Source organism: Mercenaria mercenaria, chromosome 8, assembly GCF_021730395.1.
Source record: "Mercenaria mercenaria strain notata chromosome 8, MADL_Memer_1, whole genome shotgun sequence".
Lineage (NCBI taxonomy): Eukaryota > Metazoa > Mollusca > Bivalvia > Venerida > Veneridae > Mercenaria > Mercenaria mercenaria.
Window position 1 is genome coordinate 27,348,678 of NC_069368.1, and position 23,116 is coordinate 27,371,793.

Genomic DNA, 23,116 nt, shown 5'->3' on the forward strand with positions numbered 1-23,116 from the left:
CATGTTATATCATTCTTTTCTTGGACAAAATTTTTGGTTGTTTTGGCAACGGAAACTGTATAATCTGCATTCTGAAATCTATAATGTAGGTGACTAAGGACCATGAAAATTCATCAGTGAATAGAAAACACTAATTACATTATATGATAATAAAAATAATGGTTTCTGTGAACCACAATTTGAAAATTATCTTCACATTCCATTTCGAAATGATCTTAATTCTAATACTGTTAAACTTTAGGTGTGACTAGTGTGAAATATACTATTTGTTTTAAAGGAACTTGCATGTCAATTCGTTGCAGTAGGATTTGTATGCATGTAATACTTTTTCATGTTATTTCTGCTTTTAACATATATTGTATTATGTGCTAATGTTGATAATTTGTAACCAGTCAGACTAACCAAACTAATAATTAGGCGACTTCTCATATTGCAAAAAATGTACTTCAGACACAACACTTGGCGGCGTCTTTGATGCTTGCATCAATGAATTTCCTTGTTATCTTCTTATACGCGCATAATATATTAACAAAACCGGCCCCATGTGGTTCTGAAACGATCTATGTATGAAAAGAACTGGAACCACTGCCTTACCCTTGCATGATCGTAGGAGGCGACGAATAGGGTCTTAACACTTGGTTTTGCTATAACTCTGTGATTCCAGCAGGTATGCAAATTTTGATTCCATACCTCATGTTTTTATTTCGATGTAAATGAGATGTGAAACCAAAAATTGTAGTCCTGTTTGGCGCCATATAACTTATACTTTGTTGGTGCGCCGTTAAACCCAAATAAATAAATAAATAAATAAACAACAAAACCGAGTAAAAGTACGAAAGACTTTTAAAAAGACACCGTACTATTATGCTATATCACTCTAAAAGCGTACATACTCTTAGTTTGATATAAAGAATACTTTTATCGCGAGATAATGGTACGCAAGTACAAGCAGCTGTGGTCATTCGTTGACATGTACAGACAGATAAGTGTTCGCATCTTAATTAAAAGGTTTAAACATAACTATACAATAGTCTTGAAATGATGACTAAATGCACGTACTGTTAGAAGCAATTCCTTTTTTTTTTCATAAAATAAGTATTTTGTGACTTGCATATATATCGCTTGACCATATAACACTCGCCATAGAACTGTATAAGTATACGACTCTCTTGGCCAACTTGTCAGGTATACAGACAACTTGAATGAGTTATCATACATAGTATTATCCTTCAACCTACTAATTTCTAAAATGGACTGGTCAATCTTTCGAATTCGGCAGTAAAACTTGTTTATCAAAGGGTGTTTACTGAAATTTTACTGGCTGAATAGCGAGGTATATAACAATTCTTTAAACTACTGTATACCAGTAATATTTTGGTAGTCGACCCATAATGGGCCAATTCGTTTCGCATTTGCGGCGTACGCCGTTTCGCCTCTGGCAACCGGCTAGGCATTCATATCGCTTCCCGGGACTACCCGGATCGATCCGGCGTGCGCCGATATGCGCCTGTGGTCTTGCGGCAAATAATATATCTTCGCGATATATATTTGGATAAACATTTGGAAATTTGTAACATAAAGTAACTAAAGGAAGAAACATACCACAAGAAAACAATCGCCAATTTGTTTGGAATATGTCATAATAGAAAATCATAACAAATAAGAAGTTTGTTATTTTTTTACTTGCATCACACGTGGCCGGCGTATCCCGGGTTGGGTGGAACGAATTGGCCCAATAGCAATCGGCAGTTTCCGTGTAATTACGACTTCTCTCCTGCTATTTCTGTGTCCTTCCAACATTTTCCGTAATAGCCGAAGAATGCCGAATTTTATTACGGGCACACTACCTTACTGAAGTTGATCAATCATGAGCTGAAGAAAGATTCTTGCAATTTTTTACGTTTTATTTGTATGTCATCGCATAAAATCTGAACAAAATGACACATTATTAAGTATTTTATATGATCAAACAAATAGTAATAATACATGTATAATCAAAAGTACATATATCATTATATGTAAATATAATATAATTAACAACTAAACATTGGTCAAAGATATAATAACACTAATTACAGCTTTTACTGATCTTTAGATTCGTTTATTCCGCGGCAGGTATTTCTGAAAACAATTTCAAATTGTAGTGACTTGTATTTTTTAGTTTTACAGCTAGCTACTTAGAGTTTTTTGGAAATGTAAAACATCAACAATTTTTTTTGAACTGTTGGATATGTTTATATGATACAACAGTGTTGACCATGTAAAATGTGCGCCTATTTAATTGCACAAGATCCATATTAAACACCTGCAGTTGTTTAAATTCTATAAAATGTAAATATGTCAATTAATACAGACTCAAATAAAATTGTTTTCATTGAAAAATAAAAGTAGAGGAAAACCTTTCTGCGAAACAAAAGAATCTGAAAGAAACTGTATTTTCAAACAATGACGAGACGTGATAGCAAATATCATAATGTAGAAAATGTGTCAAAATTAATATCATGCACCTCACCAATGCATTCGGGAGACGTCGGGTTACACTTTTCAGCTGAAGCACGAGAAAAACGTGCTGAACAAACAGTAAGTATACTTGCCTTGGATAACATTCGCAATACATGCTAAAAACTCGCAACATAGCTTTCGTACAGTAAGAATTAGAACACACTTCACTGGGGGCTTTGGCTGCATAATTATAGCATGGGTAAAATGTTTAACCAACGACGCATATTTACTTTTCACATTACGATTCTTACACATGCAGTATTTAACGCTTTCTGGAAACAGTTTACACGAGTCTGTCTAAAAAGGTTCATACCACTCCTTTGAAACGAGACATTCGTGCTGAACAACGGGTATCATCATGCTGACACTTTTATATTAAGAAGAACATAATTTTATCTAGTTCATGAACCGCCTTGAACGAAAATGTACCAAAAGGTATTTTTCTTATAATTTACTAATACATGTATCTATTTATCAAATACTACAGTATTTTCGTTTCATATAAAGTTCATCAATAAGTTTTATATTGTTTTTAGTAAATACATCATTTGTTTCAACATCGGAAGAAGCTATTGACACCGATTGTGATGTCACTTCCACTTTTCAATTTTCCGCTCGATTCGATCCATTTTGTAACATTTGTTCCCGTTTAGTTTTTGGAATTTATCTTCTGCCCTGTATAAACTCAGCCGGCATCGTCAATATTTCTCTCATCTCCGGGGTTAATTTGAGACTCTGTCCCTAGCACATTCAAGTCTTGCAGAATTGAAGCAATCACATTTCTGCAAACTCACAGTACAATAAGCACAATACTGTAGATAATACACTCCAGTCGATTTCTGGCAACGTCCAAATTACATAATCTTATAATATTCCATTATTCTAAATTATCAAGTATAAAGTGTATATCTAATTTGTAAAAACCCATGATGCTATCAGTTAATAGTGGCTAACCAACTATTTAAAATAAGACATGCTAGATGCATGACCTTCTTGGCACTCCCTCTTGAAGAAAATATATTTTCTCTTGAATATCATACTATTTAATACTGGTAACTTATACCGTTTAATATTATTTTAAACTATGCCCTTTTGGTCTGTCTTTGTTGGCACGTCTATGTGACTCCTGACTGCATGTTTTACAACATTTTAAAGCTACAAATCGGTTCTGACACTGTCCCATTTTACGCAGAGCACGACACAAAGATGAAGATATCTCATTGTATTCACATCGGAGAGAAAGGGCTGAAAAGGAACAAATTTGTAGTCAAAGCAACGTTTTTACACAGTTCTGAAATGCAATTTGGTTAATTATAATCCCAGTGCAAATATTCAGTGTAAATTTCAGCCCACTTATTTACTGCAAAAGAACGTACTAGATCAAGTGCTAGCTTTAGGAAATTACCAATGTCCAAATACGGTTTCATGTCATTCTCGAAAAAGTGTCATTACATTTTCTAAATTCATTTCTTAGAAATACGCAAAATCTGTTATATGTGGTTTTTTTTTAGATTTCTAAATAATTTTCAAAACGTTTTGATTAAAGGGTTTATCCCTTACACATGCACAATGATATGTGGAACGAGCATGGAAGGTACGAAATACTACAATCAACTTCCATACCTAAATAAATTGGAAAAAAATGATGAAGGTAAAACTACAGTAACTGTAATTCTATATTAATATACTGACAATTATTTGTAAATTGTCTTGATATTCATGTGTTGTAAATGACCTTAATTATTCATATATTGAGAATTGTCTTGAATATTCATATATTATTATAAATTGTCTTTGTATATAATTATTTTGCAATGAGCAGATCAGCCCGAATACAACATTACAGAAAAGCAACCCAATTACCCACCAGCATTATTATCTTTACAAGGGTCAGTGTTACAATCTTGTCTTTCCTTTGGTTTTTCTGGGTAACTGCATCCGTGACTTGGGCGTTGGTTTGTTACATTTACACACTGAACAAGTCTGAACTGTTCACCACCATCGCACTGCTTTGTACACTGTGTCATACAGAAAAAAAACTGCAAGTTTTTGTCTTTCTTTTATCAAAACACATAAATCAAGATTTTCTGATAGCAAAAAAAAAAAAAAAATATATATATCTTAGGAACAAATGCGAGTTTCAGTCCTGTACAACAAATGCAATCAGTATATATCAGATATTGTAATTTGACTTTTTGCGTTACACGGTCCAATAAAGTTCTTTTGTGTAATTCTTAAAAACACTGGATAATATCATTTTATTGGCAAGTATCTTACTTTCAAAATGTGAAGTAATTAATTAGCATTAATTGTTCAATAAACACGTGACTTCATAATGGCCCGGTAACAGATCATCGCTCTGTCGTATTGACAACTGACCTGTGGACTTGGGCATATACAATATACCTTATACCTTATTAAAGGGATATTATCAAACGTTTGTTCATTAAAATAGTAATACAGACAATGCCTTGCGACAGCGAAATTCTATCAAAGGTGGAAACAATAGACCTTACCTTGCTCCACTGACCAGATACCCACATAACACATTCGGGTACGTCACAAGCCTCTTCTTCAACTGGTTTGTGTTTTGGATCACAAGACCCGTCATGTGGACATGAGACGAGACGGGTTCTAAAACTCTTCCCACAGGGTAATGAGCACTGCATCAAAATAAAGTCAACGAAAACATCAGACTTCTTTCAGAAACATTACACAAGTGTAAGCTTAAAACTTTGTGAATAATTAGTTTGAAAATATTTATTGCCACCATTTTTACAATTAGCAGATGGTTTAGGCTACAAGTGCCTACCACATTATGAGGCCCTGCCAAGTGTCAAATAGCAGTATATCAAGCAACGTAACATACATGTATTTGAAAGAGATGTGACATCTGCAACATGCCTCGCAAATCTGAATATCTGGTATACTGGCCTATTGCACCTCAGACATTATTGCATTAACAACATAGATTTCTTATCAAGTTTAAAAGCAATACTAAAGTCATCTCATAAAAATACATTTTACATATAAATTATTACTACAGCAATTTAGGCACAAAGTTTTATGAAAAAGTAGTAACTATTAATTTTTAATTTACTGAAAAAACAGCAGCTCTTTCATATAGTATTTGCTACGGTTTATTGTTATATAGATACAGTTTATGAATTTTACCTGCCCCCATTCTGACGTCTGCCACTCGTGGCAGGTTCTTTTATTACAGTCTTCAATGGCTGTAGGTTTTGTGTTTATATCACAGCGTGTCTGATCTACATCTTCACCGGTTTCGGAATTTAAACACTCAACAACCCTTGTCCTTACACCTCCTCCGCAATGCCGAGAACACTAAAATTAAATTATACTGATTCATGGACAAAATGTTGAAAAATGTTATTATATTAATAATTAATGGACGTCTTCGAACAAGTAACATATTTTGTGTATGGAAAACATTTACAAGTGCAGTGGTGTAATCTATTTTTTTCCCCACTTCTTTTAGAATCTTATCGTTAGAAAGAAGTCTGGTAAAACGGACTCCGTGTTGTTATATTTTCTGTTCCTTCGGAATATCGGGGTATATCCACTGTTTGTAACAAAATTCCGCTTGAGCTTAGAGGGTGTGCGGTGTGTTGTTTATTTTATTACATCCCGCGAAGAAACTCAATTAAACCAAGTCTGTCATTATTAAGCTTGATTACATTCTATGCTTCTTAATGACTTTCTTATAGATTTTATTAAACAGACTTCTAACCGAGTTAAAAAAAATTCTTACTAAGCTCAAAAACTAAACATTCGTTTAAATAGATGACGATCATTACAAACATACATCTTGATATATTATTATATTACCTCAGACCAGTCTAGTGGCATCCACTTATAATCAGTCGCTTGGTTGGTATTTTGTACTCTAGGCAACATTGGACCCTGTTCAGCCATTTCTGCTAATATCAATGAGTCGCTCTCTCCAAAACTTATGTTTTGTCTATCATTTCTAGAGTCATTAAAATTAATATGAACGTCTTTAATATCAAGTTTATGGACGTCTGCTTTTCCATCACTAATAATCTCATTTGACACTTTGTCACTCTGACCCGGCGAACTGTTATCGCTTGGCATTTTATCATGAGGTTGTTCCGTTTTTTGTTCTGTTGTTTCTATATTATTGACAAGTTTAATATCTTCTGGTGAGTTTGTTGTAATATCATGTGTTACAATATCAGTTTTACTCAATTCGGATGAAGGTCCTTGTAACTGGTCCTTTTGTTTAAGCGGAAGGGGTCCTTTTCCTGGAAGAGGCGGCAAATCATCAAGACTAGGCAGCTTACCCAAATCTGGTAAATTATCAAACTCTGCAGAATTAATTGGCGGTAATTCGTCTAAGTTAGGCAATGGTGGAAGATCTTTGATGTTGGGTAGAGAAGGCAGTTCTTTATTTTTTGGGAGTAGTGGTAGATTATCGAAATTCGACAATGGAGGGAGGTCCAATTTTGGTACCTTTTGTTTTCCGTAATCTGAAATTTGTGTAGTCGTACTTTCTTTGTTTACTACCGTTTCTTTACCTTCAATGTCAGTAGTACCTTCAGTTTTCGACTTAACTATTCCTTCTGTTTCACCAACATTTACGCCTTTTGAGTGTTTCAATTCATGGTTTTTCTTAGTAGATTCATCCTCAAAACTATTATCAGCATTCTCATCAGTCTCGTATTCTTGTTTTGGTAAGTGACCACCGCCTAAAGAAGGATCTATTTCCGCCTCGAAGTCTCCATGGTGATGTCTGTGTTTATGCGAGTCTTCAAAATCACTTTCTTTATTATTAGAAGCATCAGTATCAATACTTGATTCGGCATTTCCTCTTTCTTGCTCCATTTCATCTTTGCTGTTGACGCTGTCACCTTTAATAGTGTCACTGGTATGATCCTTAATTTCAGGAGAACTGTCTTCAGGGTTGGTTACAAGTCCGGAGGCCTTAGTAACTGTGTCATTGTTTTTTATAGTTTCAACAGATTCCGCCCTCTCTGAATCAGAGTCAGCTGAAACAAATGTGGCGTCAGTTACTCTTTCCAAATTTATTTTCCCTGTAGTAAGTGGGTCAGAAGAAATCGTTTTATCCGATGCGTGTTCGGTGTTTTGCCTTCTTATGGTTGATTCTGTTGTAGTAGTTAAATCCAAACATGGCATTACGTTGCAGTGACGTTGTGCTGTTGGTTTTTTAGAAGTGTCACAGAAGTCTGCCCCTTCACAAATCACCTGCCTCGTCTGTATTCCGTCACCGCAACTTCTTGTACACTAGATAAATAAAAAACACAGTTGTATAATATCATTTTAACATGTAAAGATTTTTGTCTTTAATGCACATCTTGCACTGCCTCGTGTTATTATTCAATCAATCAATCAATCATAGGAATAACACTTATGATGAATGCGTCAATATTCTTAATTTTGACATGCAAAAATTCCAAGTTCATTATTATCACAAACATTTTTATTCTATTCAAATTATCGAAAACAACAAATATAACATAATATAAAACTTAAAAAGTAGCCATACACTTGTCCATTTTGAGGCGACATATTTTCCACAGATTTGATCACTGCATGGCATTTCTGATAATGGAATGGCATTCTTTGTACATCCTATACTTATATCTTTACATTCAACTTTCCTGTACTTTAGTCCACACAGATTTCCGTTACACTGAAAATGAACCAAGGTAAGCGTGAGGGTTTGTGTATTTATTTCTATGTATAGTTTGCGTTAAAACAGCTTAATGAGTTTTAGTCACACGTTTATTTCGTCTATGTTATCTATATGTTATACTTTTTATCTGCATTTCTAACATACATTCATATACGCATACATGAGGTAAGGATGGTCCATTGTCACCGTTTTGGCATATCACTTCAACACATTAAGATTTCATGAATTGGTACGATATGTATATATCAAGGCCATATCATATATCACACATTTAAGGCGTTTATTTGTTGAATTTGACTCCTTCCGAATCCGTTCTTGTCATATGACGATGGAATTCAGTATGTTTTTAATTCGTCCTAATTATATATAAGATTATATATAAGAAGACTTACACTTGACCACTCTCCAACGACCCATGTGCTATTTCCTGGACATGGTTCCTTTTTGTGACATGCTTCTGTTTCAGCTGGTTTGTCGTCTGCTTTGCATGCATCATCATCAAGCGCTATCTGTTCATCCGGTCCAAGACTTCGTACACAAATTACGGTACGGTGATGTACTCCATCGTTTCCACAAGTTACAGAGCAATGTTGCCACGGACCTGACCACCATCTATAAATAGAATTCAACAACATGAGCATTACGTCTACTTTTAGACTGACTATAACCAATAAAATTATTACAGGAATAAAAGGTCAATCTGAGTCGTTGAAATTTTTTATGATATATTCGTAACATTAAAATTTCAGATTTCTAGGTAAATATCTGGGCATATTTATACAATCTAAACTTCACATAACTTCGAACATCATAGGATTACGTACTCCTGAACAGAGTATTTCTTTGAATAATGAAATTACGTACTCCTGAACAGAGTATTACATTGAATATTATGGGATAGCATACGCCTGAAAAGATTATTTCTTTGAATAATGAGATACTAGCATAATCTTGAAAAGAGTACTACTATGACTGTTATGAGATAAAATACTCCAGAAAAGGGTATTTCATTGAATAAAGTGGGATTACGTACTGCAGAAAAGAGTATTATAAATTTTCTTTGAATATAATGAGAATACACATGCCTTAATAGAATATTACATTGATAGTATTATGAGAACACATATTCATGAAGAGTTTATAATAAGGTTGTCATGGAATAATATTTTAAACCTTCGGAGTCTCTTCGCGTTTTCTTAGTTTACATTTTAGGCCACACCAAATTGATTAATAGATCTAGTTCTTCGGAAAATTTTCAAAAAAAAAAAATGGAGCGAGCGAGCGAATTTTTTTTTCTCTCAATTTTGATTTTTTTCAGAGGCGGGTAGATTTTACATGGAGCGAGCGGGTATTTTTTTTTCCTGCTTGGACCCTAAAAGGAGGCATAACCAGTTCTGATTATACATGAAGTTAACATTTCTTTAAGAATAACACAGAAATCAAACATTTACAGTGTGACTAACACAGTAGATAGCTTTTCTATATGTGTTAAAGACTACATGAATGGTTTTGCATATAAATTCTTGCCAAAACTCACTGAATCAGTTTGTTTTTATTTTGTATTTATAATTATTAAGGGATGAGTGTCTTATTTTTAATTTTGATTGTTCTACATTAATCTGAAGGCGTGCCCATTTAATGGCAGAGGATGAGAAATATTTAAGACAAAACGGGCACCTTAGTGGAATAACATATCTTCTGAAACCCAGTTAGATGGCTTCGACACATGAGCAACTTTGTGCCTCTAGTGAAACTCCAAACGGTAGAGGTGAGGGGAAAGTAATAAATCTCTTGACCAATGAGACCAAACGGAGTTGGGCACACAAATGCTTCGACACTGCTCGAATTCCATTGGAATAATTTCTTAACAGATCAAGCTAGCTTAAGTTTTTGTGGTAGAGGTTCATTTCAGTCAAAAATGATAACAGACGGTCAAAAAATGATCCCAATATGGCCACTCTTAAAAGTGTTATTTGTTGTGCTTTGATTGACCAAGAAATTTTGAGTTGGGAAGGTCTGTTTTTTCAGTTTCTTTCTTTCAATCAATTCACAGCCAATTAATATACAAACAGGGAAAATTGGGGTTACAAGATAACAGAAATTATCTTTATATCTACACTACTTATTTGAAAAAGCTAAACATTTTTTTTTAAATTGAATATATGCATTTTGATAGAATATTTGACTGTCGTACTGAAGAAGTTACGTTCAAAATGATTTGGGCCCCGAGACAATTATATTTAATGTGATGGATCAGTCGGGATCTGTGAACAAACTTTTTTTTAAAGAAAGCACTTTGCTTTGGCTCTAGATCTAACATATTGAACTAAATAACTGATAACAAATTGTTTGAAAACTTTATCTGAACAATATTTCTATGTTTAATCCAAATATTTTTAATTGAAACGCCGTGCACGTCTTACAAGTCGGGCTCTGTTCTTTTCACTGTATTCTGTATTGAACAATCGTAGAACATGCCTACTTCATCACCTACCGGCACATCGAAGGCCAAGTGTGGCATTAGCACAGACACTCCAGATTTAAAACAACATCATAATTCCTGACATTTTGAGTTTGAGTCATCAGCTACATGTATTACGAACGCATGAATTGCGATCACTATCACTTTGACGCATTAAAACAGCGATAAAACCTGTTTTGCCGTTATCATTCCGGACCGCGTAATCAGAAAAAAAAATTTTTTTCGGAGATTTTTACGTACGTGCGGGCGGGTGAATTTTTTTTCTTTTTCTCGGGAATGAAATCATTGATGCGGTAGTTCCGACGAACGACAAATCAATTTGGTATGGCCTTAATATTGAAATATTTATTAGGTTTGGTTGAACTATCTTTATTACATGCTTTTAGTTAAATACTGAAATAAAACAGCGATATAAAGATGCAGAAATTTCGCAAGATGAACTAATGGAAACTATGCTCATGTATACAAAGCGAGAAAAATGAGCAGCGCATGTTGAGCTAGTTGTGCTTTGATTACTTCCCTTTTACACGGAACAAATATAACTATACCTTGCTGGACACAGATGTTCGTTACAGACTCTCTGTATGTCGTCAGGCTTAGCAGATGCATCACAATATTTATCGTCTACTATGCCAGCCTCCAATTCAATACAGACAGCTTCTGACCGTTGACTGCCTGAAGAAAAGAAACAATTTATATATTGACTGACAATCCTAAAATAAGACACATTAAATTAGATTTGCTATTGTTTAAAGTTCCATATGACTTTAAATTTTATGTTAAGAGAGATATAACAGCAAGTAAACGCCATGCATAAATATATACAAAGAAATGCACGACTTTCTTAACTGACTGGGGCCTCCGTGGCCGAGTGGTTAAGGTCGCAGACTTCAAATCACTTGCCTCTCACCGATGTGGGGTCGGGCGCTGTACCCGGAGCGTTGATTTAGTCATGTTAGGAAGCCATACAGCTGTCATACGGAAGGTCAGTGGTTCTACCCAGGTACCCGCCCGTGATAAAATAATCCACCATCTGGCCTATGATTGTGTCGGTGAGGTTACACCCATCGAAATCATAAACAAATTCATTACTGCTCATGAACTTATACAGTTGGAGCCTTAAAAGGAGGTAAACAAAATAATGGATTTAATAAAGCTTTCTCATTGCTAATCAGTATTCAAACATATATTGGAGAAAACAATTTTCGAAAATAGGATTTTAATAAGATACACTATATGTTCATAACAAGAAATGTGGCAGTCACATTATAACCAAAAGCACTGACCCACCATAACTTAGTGACCTACATATTAACATTCCCGTTTGAACTTCAATAAAATTATTTTGATAATACAGCAACTTCAAGAGGTAGCTGGCAAATTAAAAGCATTTCATGAATTATATATTTGCAATTTTGGTTGCCAGTGTATTTAGTTTTCGTATTCAATCATTGTTTTTAGTTAATTTATTTGAATGTTTTATAACACAGCTCGATGAATAGCTTGCATTATAGTGTGTGGTGAAAACTAATTCACTGCGTCAAGTACTGTGCATACTGCTATGTACATTGATTCAATAATACATTTACAACATAGCAGAACAGATGTTTATTTCCGACTTGTACATGTACTATGTCATAATTATACATACAAATCTATATCAACAACTTAACTGGCATAGTCACGATGACATACCACAGTACATACGCCTCGCCCGGGGATCGAATTCACCACCCTGCGATCCACTGATCTGCACTCTCTCTATGGAGCTAAGCGGGCGGACTGCGACTACATGAATTGTTCGAGTGAGCATCCGAGGCTCGAGAGAGTGGTGATTCATCATATATAAAAATCGGCCTGACAAGGAATAAATTTACAATTACAAAAATTAAGAGATAATCAAATACAACTGCCTTGATGTCTAAATATTCTGCACGTATGTACAAAAACGTTGTATTAAATATGTTAAAATAAAATGTTGAGTTTCAAGTGATAAAATAAATATATCACCCACCTCGTTTGCCTTATGGTTATTAAATACTTAATGTTTAAATTGCCATAAATGACATTCATATAAATTCTTAATAAATTAATTTAACAAAGCTTAAATAAGCCGTGCCATGGGAAAACCAACATAGTGGCTTTGCGACCATTATGGATCCAGACAAGCCTGCGCATCCGTGCAGTCTGGTCAGGATCCATGCTGTTCGCTAACGGTTCCTCTAATTGCAGTAGGCTTTAAAAGCGAACACCATGGATCCTGACCAGACAGCGCGGATGCGCAGGCTGGTCTGGATCCAAGCTGGTCGCAAACCCACTATGTTGGTTTTCACATGGCGCGGCTCATAAATGAATTCTCTATAATCATGAATAAGCTTATTGTTTAGGGAAAAACCGCATTCTAACAAAGTCAAAGTTGAAGTGATAAATATCTCTAATTATTCGGTTAAGTATATAAATCATACATGATTATCAGTTATACCTTTGCAAAATCTAAATCTCACTTATATCTCCCGTGAAGCGCTTCAAAGGCATTAGCAAAGTCTATACTTTAAAGGCATTAGCACAACACTATTCTAACTATTTTACATGAGGTTTCTCGTGACTGGAGACAAAATCATATTTTTTAAGCATTCAAGATTAAAAACATTTCTGAGATCCAGTATTCATTTGTATAACAATGATATAATGCTTATACATCTAAAGAGCGATTCATATCCCCGACTGTGTTAAAATTATATAAATCCAGTCCTGCCCCCAATTATGTGCTTGTGTGGAGGTCTGTCCAGCTGTGAAGGTGGACACTTTGCATTCTTTCCACTGCCGAAATTTTAGATAAATTCAAGCCGTACCAATGCCTTTAAGCGTATTAACAAAAGAAGCGCACCAGATGTTGCTGACTCATACAAGTTCAATTCGTACTGGATTTAAAAAAAATGACGTAAGAAATGCTGATCCTGGTAGATCTACGATCTGGATGGCGCTGTATATTGAGATACAACATTAAGAGTAGTGATAAAATCAAAGTGTGCATCTTTGATTATTTTATCAATATATTTAAAGCAGCTGGTTCACAGTTTACGTGAAAAGAAAATGATTATCTCTAATTAGACAGTTTGATATTAATTTTGTACTTGATACTGAGAAACACAAAGGAAGTGAAATCTACGGAAGCTCCGGGGTAAACTGTGCTGTGGTTTATCTCGTGGCCACATGATTACGATATTATCTCGTACAAATTAATATTCCGTGACCACACGAAACCTATCTTAACTCCATGGATTAGTCGTTCGTGGCCAAGATATTGAAAAAACACACTTGTCACTCCGAAGTATCTGTAGAAATCCGGACTCAAGTTGGTCTTACATTATAACTCATAATAACTTTGTTTATAAGGAAGCTGCCATATTTTTGTTACGAACATAAAATACATTATTTTTTTGTTAAAATTTACTTTAAACTTTGATATCTGTTTTCTCGTATATACTTGTCAAAGATTTGAATATTTTGTTCATGTCCTTCTTAATGGAAGGATTCTGTTGTTTTTAATATCTCCCTTTTATGGCGTTGATCTTGTAAGGTCTTGTGCAATATTGCAAGAACTGTTGTTTTTTTTAAGAATACTCTCTAAGTGGACAGCTGCTTCATGTTTTTGACATAAATAAAAAGAGTTATTGGACGTACAAATTTCAATAATTTTTCTTCCAATAAAGCGTGTCATTAAAAAATACAAAAAAAAAAATGATTTAATCCGTAGTTTCGTACTCGAAATGTGTTTTAACCTTTAGTCAGCTGGTAGGAAGTGATTTTGCCTTTGCGACCAGTGCAGATGTGCATGCTAATCATGATCTGCACTGTTCGCTATTTAGTCTGAAAATTTTCAGTGAACACCCCTTTGAATAATAAGTGGTACTGGCCAAATTGAATGATGAACCAGTCCATTTAAGAAATTAAGCAGGGTAAAGGTTAAGGAAATGTATCCGTACTGACTAATGGTATTTTCAGATTTTATATTCTCCGGTTTATCTGTGTATGACCGAAGGATGCCGAAATCTAATACGGAGAATATGTAAACGCACGGAAATTGCCGATTATCATTTCCGGACCACTACCTTAACATAAATAATCACAGTATACCTGCCCGTCCGCTTAGCTCAGTAGGGAGAGCGTTGGTCTAAGGATCGCGGGGTCGCGAGTTCGATCCCCGGGCGGGGCGTATGTTCTCTGTGACGATAAAAGCCGTTGTGTCTGACATCATTCGTCCTGCGGAGAACAGGTTTGTACTGGTACAGAATCCAGGAACACTGGTTAGGTTAACTGCCCGCCGTTACATGACTGAAATACTGTTGAAAAACGGCGTTAAACCCCAAAAAACAAACAAAAAACACAGTATACCTCCCCCACAAGACGAGGTGCAATGCGTCCAAGGCTGATGATGCCAGTGAAATTCGGGCTTCCTGGGCTCTGTGACGTTGTCCTTTGGAACTGTGTATTCAAATTTGACTCCGGGATTATTCGACTGTAACAACAACTGTAACAGAAGGTTTACTTGTGTATGTTTACTTGTAAGAGAATCACAAAGTACATATTTGTTCACATAGATCAATGAGTACTTAAAATTTCTTAAATTTCTGTCAATTTCTTAAGGAAAAGCTGTCGCAAAAATATTCATTGGTTTAAGATATTTTCAATTATGCATTTGTCGCCAATGAAAAGACCTGGCCATTTTCATGAAAATAAACTTACTGCGTTTCGTTTGAATCGAAGCAATGAAAACAGTTTATCTGCCTAATATTCAGTGCTAAGTAATAGATATGGCAAAGTGCGGTTCGTTATGATTAAACGTCTGTAAAATTTCAAAAGTTACATTGCAATGTCTGGTCAAAATCTAAGGGAAGTATTCTCATTAACAATAAAAGTATCACATTTACAGAAGAGATTTTATAACAAAAGAAAGAGCCGCCATAATTAACAAATGACAAAGATAAATTTTAATTTTCTGCCATAAGCAAGCTGTTGTTTTAAAATGCTACTTTGATACATTTTCATATATCATTTTAGATAAAATGTAGTTGATGTTTGATAAGAGAAACAGCTTTAAACAAGCTAGTTTGAAGTATCTTACATCGGAGAAAGAAAAGAACTCATCTCGATTTTATATGCGAGACTGCACTTTTAAAGTTTTTCTCCCGAAAACTGTATATATGCAACTGAGAAATGATTTGAACTCGCATTTCTTTAGGCAGTACCTAATCCGTGCTCAGTATCAGCACGTGTTTCCATTACCACATCAACTGGAAGTTTAATAACAGTCTTGCTATTATCATCATTGAGAAATGATAAGAAGCAGAGGCGTGCGTCCCGCGGAATAATTTCACGGTAGTGCTTTGGATTTAATATTTCTATGTCCACACCCTATTACCTGATGTCCACCACGCCGAGGGATGCGGCTGCCACAGAGGTAGGAAATCAATAACGGTGAATAGTGGTGTTAGTTTTTTGAGCTGTATTTTTTTATTTCGACTTTCCATGAAGATATTCTGGTGCAGGCATATGTGTAAATGCCTAAACAATTATATGATTAATCCTGGTCGCCAACTTTGCGAAAGAAATAAGTATTCAGTTGTTTAACTTGGACGTTTATTAAAATTGATGCGAAAATCATATTCAACGGCCCAATTAGAAGTGTTTACAAATAATTAGATGGGGTTTACCTCACACGATCAAAACAAACAATCATTGGGATAATCCTGGCAAGTTATCAATCTGTCCGTACGTCTAACACGACGATTATGACCCCAAAGGACCGGGTATAGTCACGTTATAATAAACTTTACCACAGAGTGCATTATTAAAATGATGCCCATCCCACGATGGAGTTCAAAATAATGGATATCATTATGACAGAGGAAAATTTGTGTTAAAAATTTCAAGTTATTATGGACTGTTGTTGCTTTTGAGACCTGGGAGCCCAGGAATTATTTGCAGTATGAAATTGCTTTCTACTGTTCTTAATTATGGGCATTTTAAAGCGAACACCGCTGTTACAAGGCGGAATCAGTCTTGATTGTAACTTCTATCATCCCCGACGTTGTTTTTGCTCTTAAGTCTCGTTAATTGATAACTCAATTGTTTGCAATTTCATTTAACAAGAAATTAAGTATGTAAATCCTGATGTATCGGTACTATACGTTCTTGCTGATTCAGTGTTAATTACCGGTTTAATATTAAATTATAATCGTTTGCAAGCAGTCTAGAGTATTAAAGATTATAATCCTACATTGCATACAATCTGATACTGTACATTTATAAGAGTTTTTGTGACTGAAAAGTCTTCGTTTATGTAAAATAATTTTGTCATTTCTTTTTTTATCTATAATCATAGAGGACATTTCCTGCCAGCAATGTGAAATATAATTTATACTAGTCTGGATTCAGTGTTGAATGTAGGTTGATTATTACAATTTGCAAATTCTTTTCATTATCAATGTTTAGATAATTCAAGGCTACTGATTAACATAGTTCTACAAAAAGACCGATGGCTAGACAATTTTAAATTAATTGTTGTCTGGCATAAAGTCAAGTGGATCGGTATCTAATAAAGCTGTAATCATTAATCGTTTACAGAAATGTCTAAACAATTTATTTTGTTATTATTATCGAACCAAGTATTAAAGGCATACACGTATTACTGTAACAATGATTAATGAAGTTAACACTAATGTGATGACCATTTGTAGTTAATTGTCATTCAAGAGAAACTATCAAAGCAATGGAAATACTAAACCATCTGTTATTAACCGTAGTATTTATCTGTAAATGAAGATTATTTGATCGATCTTAATCTCTGACACACTTTAACTGATGTACTCAATGGATTATTTTGCCTGTAAACTTCGATACATGCCACTGCTGTCATTTTAGAAATGGCAATATTTTCACACATTCAATCTGAATACGTTCGGATATGTATTTTTGTCACTATATCCACATTCAAATATTTCATTCTTTATTCGTTTCCATTTACTGTCAAATGGTCAATCACTCTAGCCGTAAGCTGCAGAATCAGTGTCTTTAACTTTTTATGATATCATTTCTCATGCAATTTCAAATATATTGCTTTAAATATTACTAAGTGGACACTGATGTTTTACATAATGATAACAAGAATCCTGCAAGAACGAAGTATCAGACTTAAGTTATCTTATTTCTTATATATTCATAAAAAATTGAAAAAAAAATGAATTTACAAATGTACATTTTACGCAGCAGAACCATTCTATACTGTAGAAGTATATGCCATTTGCGGCAGATAGAGATTACATATCTAATTTTAACTCACTGTGTTTAACGTTGTGTCGCCATTGAGATAATCGCCATTATTAACATAAGATATAAGAATGATCATACTGCAATGATTTCCATGATACTCCAGGACTGTATAAAGCGAAAAACAAAAAAGCCACAAATTATTTATTTCACCAAATTCCCTTCATAAACGGTAATCCTATACTTCGCTCCTCGTGGGAGGGCATCATTAAAAGATGCCTCTGCGGGTACAGTTATCATACGTGGGACGTATATCCCGGAGTCCTTGGTTGGTCATAACGTCCGGTGTAGAACGTTACGGACAGACTGAAACTTGCCAGGTTATCCCCGTATGATTGGATCTTTGACACGGAGTTAACATCAACAAAAATATTTCGTAAGACGACTTCAATTTGGTCCGTTGAATATGATTTTCGCTCAATTTTATTAAGTCCGAAGTTAAACAAATTGATATTACTTCGTCTTACGACAAGTTGGCGAAGGATTATTTATTAATATTTAAGGATTACACGTAATGCTTGCACATGATAATATTTAGAAAGTCACATGAATCAAATACGCTCAAAAAGACTAAAACACTACTCATGTTATTGATTTTCAGACCTCTGTGCAGCCGCATACCCTCGGCTTGTGACATCAGTAATAGGGTCGTGAATGTCTTTATTTGCACAATTAGTCGAATATGGTAGATATTTTTCTATATCCTTAAAAAATTTAACGTACGCATCTTAAACTAAGTGGTGTATCTAAAAAAAGAGTATTGTCTTTATGGGTTCTATAACCATAACAGAAGCGTTCCTTTAAAAGGTGGGTCCAAAGATCAATTGCCTCTGATTTTACTGCCAGTTACAGCATGTTTAAAACGCTCATTGAATAACCATTGAACCTTTCAGATAAAATGTGTCCTTGTAAAAATTTAAACACGTCGTTCATGAATATTACATCGTACGAAAAAAAAAACTGACCGTTTACAGGTTAATATTCCCCTGAACAAATATAAGCAACTAAATAAAACTATGACCGTCAGAATTTCCCTTAGATAAACAATGGCCGTTCAGGTAATATTCCCCTGTACACAATAAAAAGTAATTACGTTCAGTAATATTCCTTGAAAAATAAAAAAATGACCGCGTGGAATTTCCCCGTAATAAATACACAATGACTTGATGTAATATTCTTCTTTAACAAATATTAACAAGAGCGTCAGGTAATATTCCCTAAAAATAAAACAAGTGCGTTCATTTAAATTATTCCTGTATCAAAAAAACACGGTGTCGTCTTTATATTTCCTTACCAAAAAACATGTCGTTCGGTTATATTCCCCTGTAACAATAAAACACTCTTCAAGGTTATTTTCCCGTGTACCACAGATTAATAAGGGTCCCGTCAACAAATAAAACAAGGTCGTTCAAGTAATATTCCCCTGTAACAAATTAAACAATGGTCGTTCAGGTAATATTCCCCTGTAACAAATAAAACAATGGTCGTTCAGGTTATATTCCCCTGTAACAAATAAAACAATGACCGTTCAGGTAATATTCCCCTGTAACAAATAAAACAATGACCGTTCAGGTAATATTCCCCTGTAACAAATAAAACAATGGTCGTTCAGGTAATATTCCCCTGTAACAAATAAAACAATGGTCGTTCAGGTAATATTCCCCTGTAACAAATAAAACACGGGTCGTTCAGGTTATATTTCACTGTAACAAATAAAAAAGGGTTGCTGTAACAAATAAAACAAAGGTCGCTCAAGTAATATTCCCCTGTAACAAATTAAACAATGGCCGTCCAGGCACTATTTCTTAGAAAAAAAAAATAAACCAATGGCTCCTCTGTAGAAAGTAAGCCAATGACCGTTTAAATGATATCATCCCCTTGTACAAAACAAACCAAAGGCTTCTTAGGTAATATTATACATAGTAACTAATGACCGCCTAGGTAATATACCCTGTAATATTTAAACCAATGGACGATCAGGTAACGTTCATAGGTAAATTTCCCCTGTAAAACATCAACCAATCGCCTTTCAGATAATATTCCCAGGCCTACATAAAAGGAAACTAATGGTCGTTAGTGCTATACACTTAATTAAACAGGATATGTTCTAGTACATATTTTAATGTATCTTTTTCTAGTCTCACAATTTTACATAAGTTTCACATGACACTGTGAAGAAAATAGACGCCCCACTCTTGAAAATTTAACTGGCAGACAAACCGAAACTGTTACTATCATAAACTAGAAAAAAATGATTTTGATTTAACAGACCTTCTGAATTCTGCAAGGCCAAGAAGTTACTGGCGGCAGCTACCTCCTCCACACGAATATTCCGTGCTCCCTCCGGTATGACTGCTGCTTCTACATACCCTGCAACCCGAGCCAAATTGGAATAGATTTAAACAGTCAAAGAAAATAATGACAGTATCACGGTTAAATGTTTCAAGTTCATTGTCTTGCTTTTGAAAAGAATATTGTCAGAGTATGATATGCCTCATAATAACAATACTCTGTAATACCGACAATTGATTAAGAAATACTTTATAGCAAAAAGAGTGCTTTAACACTATTTATACACGATGGGCGGTTATACGTCGGGCGTAATAATTTCAAGAGGGCGCAGCCCGAGTGAAATTATTTGTACGTCGTATAACCGCCCAAGTGCATAAATAGTGTTAAAACACGGTTTTGCTATAAACTATTTCGATTCTAATAATTTTTTGGTAGAATATCGATAAAATATGATCGAACTGTTTATTGGCGCATGTATGGCGCCAAGTGAAAGGTCGTCACGCTCCTTGTTTATACATGCCAGGACCGGAAATGGTAATACGCCTTGCGGAATAGTTTCATTAGGGCGCAAATGATGGCGAGTTATTCTGCACAGCTAATAACCAACTCCTTGTGTATGTAAATTAATTAAGACAGTTATGCTATGTGACAGTTCATTTTAAACACGTTTTTAAGTGAAATATTTGATCAAATTTGAAAGCGCTATTTCGCGATGCGTACATGGCGCTAAATATCACGTCGACGTGACGTCAACGTAATATCGTTCTGATGATTTTAAAGCATTGTTAGCCATATTAGAATGATTCTTGAAGAACTGCTTAGCATAAAACCACCAAATAACTAAAATAATACATAGTCTTATGAAAATAAACTTGTCATGTTTTAGCGAAACAAATCCAAAAAGGATATTTTGAAACCAAATATCTAAATGTAAAATTATTTATCAACAGAATTTCACTTTGAAAGTTTACTAAGTAAAGCTTGCACTGGTGCATGTACAACCGATTACATGATCGCTTTTATCTATTTATAAAACGAGGGGTCAGTGCCAGAATGTATTAACTGCCTTCTTTATTTATATGAATTATAACCTTCTGGTTCTAACCCATCATAACATTCCTACCTAGTCCCTGAGACTCGTTGAACTGTGACTTTATCGTAGTACAAGTAGAGCCATCACCATGGCAAACTCCACATCTATCTTCCCGAGCCTTGGAGTCTATCACATAGTCACAACCTATATGCTGAAACAACATTTAAAGAACGGTTTGAGATTAAAACTGTTCGTGAGCCAATTTATAGCTGACGTACTATTTCAAGTTGCTAGAAATTTACAAGTTTTATAAAAGGTGATTCCGTTCTCAGGTCACGGAGGACTCATTAATGTGCAGCTGATAAATTTTCTATGCAAATATTTCATAACATGGCTCATTTTTTGCGGACCAATAGTGACACTCGGCAAATTACGTAAGTCGCTGTAAGCGATGTCGGCATTGTCCGGTTCTGCCAGAATGCCTTGTTTACGTTCGACGAATGTTGAATTGCTTCACCAGAATACGTAATCATATTGCCGAGTGTCATAACTTGTAAACTACCTTAGCAAAAAATGAGATAAAAAGTGTTTATTCTTCGACTATATTGTGACGTCATTTTAGCCGAATGTCGCAAACTGTATTATACCACAGGATTAATGATCAGCAAACTTTTATGATCTTGATAGATTCATGATAAGCAATATGTTTCGACCTTTGCCGGAAATTTTAGCAGACATTCTGGTGCTTACCCTACATCTTCCGCTTATGCACATGTTTCTGGTACCCGGCGTACACGGTGTCCCATCCGTGACGATATCCTTCATTAGTACAGAGAAGAAATGGTTCTTTGGCTTACAATGCAGCTGACATGGAGTCTCTACAAAAATACATCAGATATGACACTTGGAATATGGCGTATTGCCATAATAATTCTGTTATTCAGTGCTAAAATGTACCATTTTGAATTTTTCAAACACAAAAGACTTTCCATTCAAACAAAACATTGAAGCAGAGGTTGTTTCAACCCATTCGTAATGAAAAAATAACGTAATATTTAACAAGGAGCTCGTTTCCTGGCTTTGTTTCAGTCGATGCGTAACCATAAATTGTTTTCATTCTGTATAAAATAGGTTTATAATGCCTTCAAATAATTCTTTGCAACGCAGAAACGATGCAGTCGTAAGCAGCCTCCAACCACCTTTAACTGTTAAAATTGTTTGCCGGTTATACATATAGTCTACATTTTTATCGCTGCTGAAATAAAGAACATTTAGGAACAGTATATCTGTACTTGCTTGAAATTATCTTACCTGATGTAGGAACATGTTCCCAACTATAGAAACTTTTCTTGTATGGAATCAAGTTAAACTCTGCACACTGGGCCTCATTAAAGGCTACTTCAGTGTCTTTACATTCCTTTAAAGGAGAAAGGGAACAATACAATATCACAATGTAAACTTGACACCTATAAACATAGACATTCCTAAAGTCTCCAGATTTTTGTCAAAAATTTCGAATTTAACAAGTTTCTTCCAAGTTTTTGTAAATGATATGCAAAGTAAAGGTGATACAGCGTATTTGTTCACAAAGCGCATGCGTAGCCTATAAATGTTGTTTTAGAAAGACTTATGGAACTATTTACAGTGCCTTTTTCCGATTAAAAAGCATGCGCAGGCTTTTTTTTCTGTCTGGCCCTTTACCATGTGTTTACCATGACTACCGTTTTGTAGTAAACCCTATTAAAAATGGGTTTAATTAATCGAAACCTTTACTACTTTT

General features: G+C 34.8%; 1 protein-coding gene across 1 annotated transcript in view; it reads right to left on the minus strand.

Annotated features, from left to right (window-relative positions):
- Positions 1-1,890: 1,890 nt before the first annotated feature.
- LOC123566712 (A disintegrin and metalloproteinase with thrombospondin motifs 7-like) overlaps positions 1,891-23,116 on the minus strand; it is a 158,737-nt gene continuing 137,511 nt past the window's right edge. The window contains exons 13-26 of the mRNA XM_053549086.1: positions 22,648-22,753; positions 22,087-22,214; positions 21,427-21,547; positions 20,282-20,381; positions 19,997-20,054; positions 15,078-15,213; positions 11,231-11,357; positions 8,593-8,812; positions 8,051-8,197; positions 6,352-7,788; positions 5,677-5,847; positions 5,019-5,165; positions 4,370-4,520; positions 1,891-3,747 (exon numbers count right to left, since the gene is read on the minus strand). Of these exons, the coding sequence (XP_053405061.1) occupies positions 3,575-3,747; positions 4,370-4,520; positions 5,019-5,165; positions 5,677-5,847; positions 6,352-7,788; positions 8,051-8,197; positions 8,593-8,812; positions 11,231-11,357; positions 15,078-15,213; positions 19,997-20,054; positions 20,282-20,381; positions 21,427-21,547; positions 22,087-22,214; positions 22,648-22,753 (3,222 nt within the window). The 3' untranslated portion in view covers positions 1,891-3,574. The remainder of the gene's footprint in view (positions 3,748-4,369; positions 4,521-5,018; positions 5,166-5,676; positions 5,848-6,351; positions 7,789-8,050; positions 8,198-8,592; positions 8,813-11,230; positions 11,358-15,077; positions 15,214-19,996; positions 20,055-20,281; positions 20,382-21,426; positions 21,548-22,086; positions 22,215-22,647; positions 22,754-23,116) is intronic.